Here is a 10,616-nt window from a genome sequence, read left to right on the forward strand (position 1 = left end):
ATAATCACATGACTCACAAATGAAGAAGAGGAAAGGCTCAGAGAAAATGACTTTCTCATCTTATTTGGCCAGGCAGTGAAAACCAGTTTTATGAGAAGGCAGGTACAGTCTGCAAACACTACCGAATATCCATCTTCATGCAAACATAAGTTGATTTCCCAGTGTTTAACAGACTGGAAAAAAGCAACAATAAACAAGCTAGGTGACAGAGTATAAAAGGTGTGATGACAATATACGTGTGTGTGTGTGTGTGTGTGTGTGTGTGTGTGTGTGTGTGTGTGTGTGTGTGCGTGTGTGTGCAGGAGTGTGTGAAACCAGGCGAAGCTGTGGTGTTTGCAGTGTCCTGTGCTTGTTTCCTCAGAGTGAGTCCGCTCCATTTAATGGCTTTTGGACACACTCTTCATTCAAGCGCTGAGCAACTACATCACACACCGCTGCAACAAACCAAATAACACTACATAAAAGTATGGGAAAAAAAACCTAAATGAACAAACTGGCATGAAGACACGACACCTCAGAAGGTAGGGAGAGCCGGGAGAGGCCAGTGCTTAGACACCGAGGTGGAAGATTAGTGGCGTTCAAAAAGTCAGAGGTTACAGTGGTCAGTTCATACCCCAGACAGTCGACATCCAACTCTGTTTACTAATGACAGCTGTCGCTACAGACTGAATTTCGCTCTGATTAATGTGGAATTAATCAGAGGCAAATCCAATCAATGTTTTACAACTGTAATCATCAGTTTTCATTTGCAGTAATTAATTTCAGCCAAAAAAATGCCCCAAACCCCTTAACGCATACAGTGTGTCTATATATATATAACTATTAACACATATCAGAGGTTTCCAGCTCAAAATCAACAAATGTTAAATAGGTGAGTAAACCTTCAAACTGTGGACACAGCTGTGGATGTGTGAGCCACATGTGGCCAGAATCCAGAGGTCTGGCCAAGTTTGAAACAACACTACTCATTCCTGTTAATATACTAAAACTGAAATTGTGCTTCCCCAAGGCATATTATACATTCAAAATACTATGTGAGTGCAGGTGTTTGTGTGTGTAGCTGTGTTTGTACTGTTAAATACTTGCCACAAGATATAAATTAGTTGCATGAAAGCAAAATGTGTGTGTGTGTGTGTGTGTGTGTGGCTCTGTTGGGCTCCTGTACTCAAGACAGCGCATTTCCGTAGGAAACAAGTGCACTTCATTGGCTCAACTAAGTTAGCCAATCACCACTAACAGAAGCCAGAGCCCCTGGGCCAGCCTCATCGCCGAGCCTGGAGTTTGCTTAGTTGGCTTAGAAAGTGTGTGTGTGTGTGTGTGTGTAGGTGTGTGTTTCTGAAACAGTGGAAAATAGAGCCGTGGTCTGTTCCACCTGCAGTGTCCTCATGGATGGAGGGGAGGGGATGTGGTTTCCACGGCGATGAGAATGAAGTGTCGCTAGAAGAGGGGAGGAGCCTAAACCTCAGCTCCTTTCAAGCCAATTTGTTCCTCCTCCTGTCAGTCACTGCTGGGCTTCTTCAGAGAGAAGGCAAAGATTTTGAAGTGGCTGCTGAGCTGTTGTACCTACCAATGAAAATATCCAAAACTTTATTTTGTGGCATGGATATGATGAAAAAGAAAAAAAAAAAAGTCTGTGTGTGTGCTCTTACCACTGATATGCCAAAGTGTATGTGTGCTAGTATGACAACAGCTGTCCATAGATAAAGCAGCAGTGTTTCATTGGTGACCACCCGGGTGACAGCTAACAACACCACCGCTGACATGGGCAGTAGGAGGCAGTTTAGTGCTTGGCAGCGGGTGTTACTCATCTGACACACAATCAGCTTACACTGCAAGACAGATACAGATAAAAACACATGAATACAAAAAAATGGATGTTTTGTGTAGTTGTCAAAAGCAGAAGATAAAAGGTGTGTGACAAATGTGCAGACACTCACTGTGACATTGGCGAACGCTGTCCCCACCATGATGTAGAAGATCCGGGGTTGCAGCTCGAGGATGTTGGATGGAGAATACACCACCCAAATGGTGGACAAGATGAAGAGGAGGACGGGAGAGAGGAAGGGCAGGAAAGCTTCATACAAGCTGCTATGCTTCAGAGTGTTACTGCGATGGGCCCTGAAAAACCACACAGGGTGAAAGGTTCATAGCACTGGGTGAAATAGCACTACTACTATAAAATAACAAAATGCTAATAAAAGTGGTACTAACTTCAGGATGTTGTAGAGGCTCATGGGTAACGTTATAGTGAAGGAACAGACTGAAAGTCAATGAACATTAATTACTGCAGCTGTTTTGGCAAAATGGATGAATGTTTTCAGACTGAACAATCACTGCTCACCGATGATCAGAAAAGTGAAAAGGTCTTTATAGAGGACGTGCCACACGATTGGCTGGTACCAAGTTTCCACACCAACCACAGCAGTGACCAAGAAAACAACGGAGACGGTCTAGAAGGAGAGGAGAACCAAGATGGCTGGTATGTCATGGCAGTAACTAAACATTCCCCCTAACAGCTGTTGTCCGATCAGAGTTACTCAAATGTAACTAGGCACAACAAGCCTGTCAAACCTAAGAGTCATCTATATGTTGGCATGGAAGTGGTGTGCATGGAGCAAGAGCAGAAGTGTAAGGCTGGATTAGTGAGTTTACTGCCTACGGTAGTAGCATTTCCCCACTGTGTGTGAGCCAGCCCTGGATGCCACTATATCAGAGCATAGGCTAACTTTAGCAGCTTTATCTTTTTTTCTGTATTGTATTGTGGATAATACCATAAAATTTGGTATATTAACATATTTTGAGTCTTCTTCCATGTGTCCTTACCACTTGGCTGATGTCATATCCCCAGGGCAGAAACAAGATCCCAGTGTTATATTTCTCCCAGTGAGACAGGATGAAGGAGAACAGCACCACCCACAGGATGTAATACAAGGTGGCCACGTCCACGCCACTCTCCCCACGCCCAAATATGGAGTACACGGTGGCCACAAAGAAGAGGCAGGCCCAGCTGTCCAGGCCATGGTCAAAAAGCTCCCCCAGTGGCGTCGAGGAGTTGGTGCGTCGTGCCTGTTTACCATCAACACCATCTATACAAAAGAAAGATTATATTTATGTGGATATTTATATAGGAACATAAACACACTCAAGATTAGTAAAGAAAGTGCTAAAAATTTTCTTTTCTATTTTACCTTTCCCATTTCCACTGAGCCAAAGCTGCTGCCCACACTCACATACTGTAACTGTACATGCCACATTCCTACCTCCCACCACTGACTTCACTGTCCCAAGCTCTGCTCTGGGCTACACACATTTCATCCACATACGGACGTATTCTGCAAACACATCTCCATAAGAAATGCCAGTTGGATTCAGATGTCTTATTTTAATGGTTCCCACAATGGCCAGTAAGATTTTAAACCGATTTTGGTCTGGTGCACACGATGTATGCACACGAGCAAACACACCAACAGAGAAAAAATAAAATCTGTATTAACTTTGCTGTAGTTATATTTACTGACTGATAGCCTGCGGACATCTGCATCACTGTGAAGGAAATTAATCTGGCACTGTCAGTGAGTGTGCTATACATACTGTATATATGGCACTTTTTCAATAAGCTTACAAACTTTAGTTAACACCAAAAACGGCAACACCATGTGAGGAGGCCAACTCAGAGTGCACCTACTGGAACACCTAGAACATGTCCACAAATTAATTGTGTTTAATGTTTCATCTTGCTGTGTAAATATTACTCTGTTAAAGTGACCAATGCTCCATGCACACCAATGATTTTACAGGATTCTGCTGATGTGAAGTCCTGTTGTTACTTGTATCTGGTCTTACCTGATGCAAGAACTACAGGACTATATTCACCTCCTTCATTAACTCTGTAGTCACATTTTAACAGATGATGACACTGCGTGCTTCTCAGTAGAGAAATGACAAAACACAGTTAAATATATAGTCATAGTAAAAAGAAAGTACACCTGGTTTCTGAATGTTGGTGTATTTTTGGGAAACATATTGAAATCAGTTGTATTTTTGTTGTCACCTGAGGTTATTTTGTTTGTTTATAGAGGTTAGTGAGGTTCAGACAGCTGTTTTTAGCTTCTGATGAATAAAAACAGATTTGAATAAGGGTCTTTTTACTGTATCTGTGACTGCACAACATTATGCCCAGCATTAGAGAAGGACTTCCCTATCTGGTTATGAACAGAGACCGATAGCATTATGCTTGTGCTTACTTTTTCAAGTGCTAGAAAACAACAACAACAGCAGCGCACAGGGGTAACAGGGGTTAGGACTCACCAAGTGTATAGGCCAAGAAGTTGAAGATCCCTGCAGCAACCCAGACCCAACTAGGCACGTGTTCCTGCATTGCAGCTGAGATACAAATAATTTAACAGAGACCCAATGAGAACATGAAAGCCACTCTTCTGATTTCACCTAATATAAAACTCATTTGTAGCATGTAATGGGTTAGCGATTGCCCTGCACCAACACTGGTAGTCATAGTTCAGTAAGTGATGGACTTTGCCTTAGATAAAACAACATGCCACGACAAACGGGGGTGGATTCAACAAACATTTAGTGGGTTTTGGAACAAAATTAACTGAGCAACGCTCCCTCAAACCCTCGACAAACAGTAAGTAGAACAGAAGACCTACCAGAAGCTGTGAAGTCAAAGTCAAAGAAGGCCAACATAAGAAAGTTGAACACAAGCAACATAAAGCCTGTGAATGTAATGAGGTTTGGAGCCAACCATGTTGGTAGAAACTGTTGAAGAAGACAAAAATAAGACAGTAAATATTTAATGTCTTCTCATAATAATTATTGACAGTAATCACACTTTTTGAATAGATACATACAGTATGTTTAATGGGTGTGTTCAATAAAGACATGAAAGATGACGACTGTTTGCTTAAAAATACTGTGTTTGTTATATTTGTGACCTTGGTGAAAATCAGTTCACATTTCAGGAGGTGAATATCTTGAAATTAATGTCTGATTGCAGTCAAGGAGATATTAATAAAAATACAAGCTTGATACATAGACAGGCACATGCCTTAATGCTTTTTCCAGGGGAGATTGAAGCATTTATCTCAGAGACGAAGAGTCTGTACATGTTATCAGGTACATGATGACTGCATTCAAACAACACAACATCTCCACAGGTCATTACACTGTGAGACTGACGTGTTCCGTCACAGAGACAATAAAAAGCAGTGTGTAAAAGGCTGTTATTACTGCATCAGAGCAGGTGGTCGGAAACCTCATTAATGATGTAGCAGACGCACACGCATGCTCACACACACATGTGCATACAGACAGTTGAATGAATCCTTCTTACCTTCACCACAAAATTCCAGAAAGGGTGCATGATATAGATTGACAAGGGATTGGAGTCCACTGCGCTGTACTGCAAAGCGACCGACACATTGATCAGATGCAATTAATATACACCAATATTTTATACATTTGGTTATTTTCTTATCAATGCAAGCAAACCAGGGCTTGCAAACAAAGACCATATGACCTCACATGTGGCATGTTAGCTGCATAGTTATCATCAAGCAGATCAAAACAACAGAATCCAGTCTCTGCAACTTCATACAGGCATGACGAAAATGTGAGTGCATACAATTTATGGAGTCTGTAAAGTTGTATTTTGTGCATTTTCTTATGATAGGCTTTCTAATTGAGTACATACATACTGTCTCTTTGATATTAATCTTTGGAGGGCCTTTTGCCAGTAACAAATTTCAGTCTTATTCTCATTCTAGTTCACTTGGAAGAGGACTGGACCTGAGTTACTTTCACACTGAGACGTGACAAAATGTAAGGGGAGACGAATGACAAAGAGTCTTTCACTCTCATGTGCTGTCCACTTGGATGCTTTTGTGTGTGCAGTTTTTAAGAAAACAGCCTGTGTATCAAAGACAGCCACAGTCCCTTCATTTTCAGGTGTTTGTCATCTTTTGCTCTCTGGTGCTGGCAACACAGCAGCCAACACAGGGTGTGAGTCATTTACAAAGCAATTACTGCTTCTCATGACAAACATCGGGGTTTGCATTGCAAGTCCCACTACTTGAGCATAAATCAAATTACACAATCAACAATGAGCTGTGTTGTCATTCTTGAAATAACAGCTGCTCCTTCTTCAGTCCTCAATAACCTCCATATATTTCCCCACCTACTGTATGCTTATAAATGAATACTACAAGGTTTGTGTGAAGAGCTGGTACTGTTGTAAAACTTTAGAACCAAACCAATTGGTCACTGGAGTGCGTAGAAATTTCCGTGTCTGCCGCCGCCCCCCTATTCTTGGTGGTTTCCATCGGTGTACTGCTTGAACATGAGGGGTTTCCCCGCTATTTGTCGACCACAGCAGCAATATGACTCTGTCGTTTCAGTAATAGCAAACATTACAGAACCAGCCTTCTATACAAAGAAGGGACACTCGGGGGAGGGGTCACTGAAATGTGTGAAAACGCCAACTAATGCTATATTTTATAACAAAATAAACAGATAAAAGGAGCCCTATATTTAGCTCTTAGCGCACATGTCTCAATATCAAGCACGACACGGTAAACAACTACACTTCCGGGCTTCGCTTTCAAAATAAGTTATTTACCAACCTATTTTATTCACTATGCATATCTTTCACATAAATCTATTTGAAATGGTAAAATATTGCTTATTTTGTTTTCTTCACAGGACTTTAAATGGTGTATACACTAGTGTCTTGCTCAAATTTGAGCCAGGCAGTGATTTTGTTTTTGTTGCTATTATTAAACCTGAACGCTATTCAATAAATGCTTAGCGAAGACAACACCATAATGTTACTCAACAACATCATGTTTATAAAAAGGATGAAAATGCGCCTAAACAGATTATGCAGTTATAAGAAAGTAACCACAGAAAAGATAAACTAACATTTATAACCCACGTAACTACTTTATTTTCTGACCAGCTCCAGCTATCTTCACACATCGTCATGATTATTATTATTTTGCAAGAGCGTCACCCTGCAGATCGTGACACCTAGCTGTGAAAGAGACAAGCTGTCATTTCAGTGGCTAGCTGTTAGCATATTTTTATAGTCTTGTAATCATACCTTGTATTTATCGAATCCCGCAAGCTGCTCCTGAGTGACATATTCGTAAAGATCCATGGTTGCACCGATAGCTGATGAGATATACAGATATCTGTTCCTCTAGAAATTAAAATCCCCAATGCCAGCTGCCAAGTCGAAGTACCATCTACCTTAGGGGCAATCGTTCACGCCGGGTCGGGTGATGTCGACACATTTCGTCCACGCCTACGAAGTACAAACGCCCAACTAAGTAAAGTTCAATACTGCCACCTCTGGCTTGGATGATTGTAAAAAAAACAAAAACAAAAAAAAAGGAGTGAAATGTTTTTAGTCGCCCAGAGGACATGTTTTAAATTAGTTAGGGTCTTACTTGAGAAAATTAACTCGGGTAATGGTCGCTGAGGATTCGTCTCTAGGTTTTAGTTATGTTAATTTATCACAAGCTAAGGTCTGCTCTATTAAATCTATTTCTATGGTGCTCTCATACGTGACGTGGATTTCCCTTTCAGCCGGAAGTGAGAGATTGTTTGCTGCTGATAGGTGAAGTGTCAGGCGAAGCGAGAGTAAAAAAGACAATTTAAAGATTAATGTAAGTAGCAATATTAGCTAAACCTCAGTAAAATAGGCATAACTCTATAATTTTGTTGAAGCGTTATATGTAGCATTCCCTGTATTGGTTAGCTCAACCAGAGTCGGTTCTACTAGTTAGCTAGGTTGACGTGTTCTACTCCAGATACCGGTGCGATTTTATGTTGTCATTTATACACGACTATGGTTTTAGATGCTTTAGCTTTTCTGTAAATCGGATTACACACTATCACTATTAACTGCTAATTTTATAAAGTGTTTTTTGCATATTTGAAATGCATTTTAATAAAAAAGGTTTCGAAGTGGATAATTAACGTTAGCTATCTTATCCCTGGGCACCATGCTTACTATTATTTTGAACATTAGTTTGTCGTGTGTAACTTCTCATATGTATAAATGGCACATATCTTGTGATTGCCCGTTACTTTAAAACACTGCAAGTCTGTGGGTTCGTGACAAATGTCATACCATCTAGTTTCAGATATTTGAAAATCTTATACGCTTTATAATGAATAGGTAAACACGACTTTATATTAAATGGATTGACACTTGCAAAAATATAACTCCATCTTTCAGTTACACAACATACAGTAGGCTATTGTGTGCCATGCTACTGTCAGTAGCTTTTCTTAAATCGAGCAGCGCTCCTTACACTTCTCTCCTTTTCGGTGGCAGAATGGTGACAGACGTACAGCTGGCCATATTTGCCAACATGCTTGGCGTTTCGTTGTTCCTGCTGGTTGTGTTATATCACTACGTCGCTGTCAATAACCCTAAAAAGCAGGAGTAGTGTCTTCTAATATGACTGGAGTGGTAAGTGCAATCTGTTTGCCTAAAATGGTTCATCATTTTGATGTCGTTTTGTGGTTACCACTGTCATTTATATTCCATTGTGCCCTTGAAAAAAAAAAATAGGTTAACACACTGCTAAACAGTTTTATTTATTCAATTACTTCTGGTAGTTAAAGGTATAGTATACTAATGACTAAAGGCAGCAAGTGTAGTTCCAATTCAGCAGATGACTGGATACTTGATCAAGGCGGGTATCACTAAAAATGTCAAGGAACCATACTTTAGTGTTTGTCAGTGACCTTTTGCTACAAACAAGATTTCTTTCCCAGGTTGAATACATGACCCTGATTAGTCTTTTTCTGCCCACAGGAGAGATGGGAATCAAAGCCACCACCTTGGAAACAACATTCCCCTGCAGTCCATTTTCCAAGAGATGAATTTCTGTTGTGTTAAGATTGCACAGTATTTTTTCGAATAAAAATGTCTGAATTTCGTTTGCATTGATGTTTCAGTGAGTTTAATCTATTCTACATGCACACTAGCCATACATTCTCATTCTGTGTATTTTAAAGTTAATTTTATCAGTATCATATCAGTTGCATTATTATTTGGTAATAAGTCCATCTGTCACTAGGTTTAAAACGGTCAGTTTTGGCTCCTGAATTTAATTTTCTCTTAGGCTCCTGATCAAACAGTGTTAAGACAGCAGTTAGTCCTACTTCACATTGTTTTATTTCATGATGAAAATGTAAGACATTTAGTCAATTCAGTGTGTTTTAGGTCTGTATTGACATTGGCCTAACTAGTTTTTAATGCCCTGTGTGTAATCTTGACTTTATGTACACCTGCAGCAGGTTCTCCTCCAGAATTTTTTTGTATTTTTCTGCATTCACTAGATCCTCTACCTCCACAAGCCTTCACTTTTAAGGATTTTTTTTTCTGCCTTATGCTCCAACTCTTTTGGTGTTTTTCCTCCATGAGCGCAATTTTCACACAGATACTCACTGGAATTTTTGTTACACTCCTTTAATTGGTACTTTTCAGTAACTTTATCATAAATTACTCTGGTATATCCCTTCCTAACTACCAGCTGGGCTTTCTAAATAGATATGTATTCTAAAATCACTTGCTACACATGGCTTGCCATTCAATACAAGAACTCAAAAATCGAACCCTTGATAATTCAGGTATTAAAATAAAGATGAATACTTGTGCAACTGATTATAGTTTTACAGTTTGACATTTCACTTTCTTTACTGTTGATCACTGGTAAAAACTCACAGGAAAAGTCCAACAGAAGATGAAGACCTTTATGGACATTATATGCAAACCACAAACAACGTCTACAAAAATGACATTAAATACACACTTCTTTCACATTTGTTTCTAAACCTAGAAAGGTGATAAGGAGGTGGTTGTTGTGCTTGTCAGTTTGATTAAAGTCAGCCTTTTGCTAAAACAGTATAAGTGGCTGACTGGGAAATCATACAGTATATATTTATCTGTGCCTCAACAGTATTGGTCATTTAGCATTTTGGGGGGGGCAGCATAAGGGAAGGAAATACTGTACATATGTGAGTGTACTTCAGTCACTGTCACTGAGGAAGGCACTTAACTCTCAGTTGTTCCACGAAAGCTGCTCAGTGATTATACTGGACAGCTCTTAGGTGAGACTATGTTCCTCTGAAAAATGTGAGTAATATTTAAAAATGTTGTATTGCACATTAATATATCCTAAATTATCCTCCTCCTGTTTCATAGATTAAAATGATTTGGATCACAATATGATAATTTAAGTTCACATTCAAAAACAGACACTGTATATATACACACAAGCACCTCCCCTTCTGTACAGGTCCTAGGCTTCTCCACACATGGTCACTGCCTCACGCATATTCACAGGCTCAGGCAGAGGTATCACTAGAGTTTCCTCAACCTTCAAAGACAACATGGTAAAGCCTGGTTAAGCCTTTTAATTCATTCATTTGTCTTACTGCAATGTTATCAATCCATCCATCCATCCATTTTCTTCCGCTTATCCGGGGCCGGGTCATGGGGGCAGCAGTCTAAGCAAAGATGCCCAGACCTCCCTCTCTCCAGACACTTCCTCCAGCTCCTCCGGGGGAATGCCGAGGCGTTC

The 10,616-nt window shown here is 40.1% G+C and overlaps 3 protein-coding genes across 9 annotated transcripts in view; 1 reads left to right on the forward strand and 2 right to left on the reverse strand.

The window, feature by feature from the left end:
- Window positions 1–290: 290 nt before the first annotated feature.
- Window positions 291–7,487, reverse strand: selenoi (selenoprotein I). 4 transcript variants are annotated; one of them, XM_020603634.1, is made up of 10 exons: window positions 7,118–7,487; window positions 5,351–5,419; window positions 4,668–4,776; window positions 4,309–4,383; window positions 2,824–3,086; window positions 2,342–2,450; window positions 2,212–2,260; window positions 1,938–2,118; window positions 1,650–1,829; window positions 291–1,563 (listed from the first exon to the last, which is right to left on the reverse strand). In XM_020603634.1, exons 1-10 carry the CDS (start codon window positions 7,172–7,174, stop codon window positions 1,456–1,458), a joined length of 1,200 nt encoding a protein of 399 aa, XP_020459290.1. In that variant the 5' UTR covers window positions 7,175–7,487; the 3' UTR covers window positions 291–1,455. The 4 variants fall into 4 exon arrangements, with proteins under 4 accessions (XP_020459290.1, XP_020459289.1, XP_020459292.1 ...); XM_020603633.1 differs by lacking the exon at window positions 7,118–7,487 and adding an exon at window positions 6,270–6,563; XM_020603636.1 differs by having other exon boundaries at window positions 1,498–1,563.
- Window positions 7,488–7,589: 102 nt separating this feature from the next.
- On the forward strand, window positions 7,590–8,976 carry ost4 (oligosaccharyltransferase complex subunit 4 (non-catalytic)). 2 transcript variants are annotated; one of them, XM_020603637.1, is made up of 3 exons: window positions 7,590–7,685; window positions 8,360–8,497; window positions 8,846–8,976. In XM_020603637.1, exon 2 carries the CDS (start codon window positions 8,361–8,363, stop codon window positions 8,472–8,474), a length of 114 nt encoding a protein of 37 aa, XP_020459293.1. In that variant the 5' UTR covers window positions 7,590–7,685; window position 8,360; the 3' UTR covers window positions 8,475–8,497; window positions 8,846–8,976. The 2 variants fall into 2 exon arrangements, with proteins under 2 accessions (XP_020459293.1, XP_020459294.1); XM_020603638.1 differs by lacking the exon at window positions 7,590–7,685 and adding an exon at window positions 7,732–7,835.
- A 91-nt stretch (window positions 8,977–9,067) lies between these two features.
- agbl5 (AGBL carboxypeptidase 5) overlaps window positions 9,068–10,616 on the reverse strand; it is an 18,130-nt gene continuing 16,581 nt past the window's right edge. For 2 of the 3 annotated variants that reach the window (XM_020603631.1, XM_020603630.1), the window contains one exon: window positions 9,068–10,412. In XM_020603631.1, coding sequence (XP_020459287.1) covers window positions 10,335–10,412 — 78 coding nt within the window. In that variant the 3' untranslated portion in view covers window positions 9,068–10,334. The remainder of the gene's footprint in view (window positions 10,413–10,616) is intronic. The other variant, XM_020603632.1, reaches the window with a different exon arrangement.

This window comes from Monopterus albus, unplaced genomic scaffold (genome assembly GCF_001952655.1).
Source record: "Monopterus albus unplaced genomic scaffold, M_albus_1.0 scaffold62.1, whole genome shotgun sequence".
Taxonomy (NCBI): domain Eukaryota; kingdom Metazoa; phylum Chordata; class Actinopteri; order Synbranchiformes; family Synbranchidae; genus Monopterus; species Monopterus albus.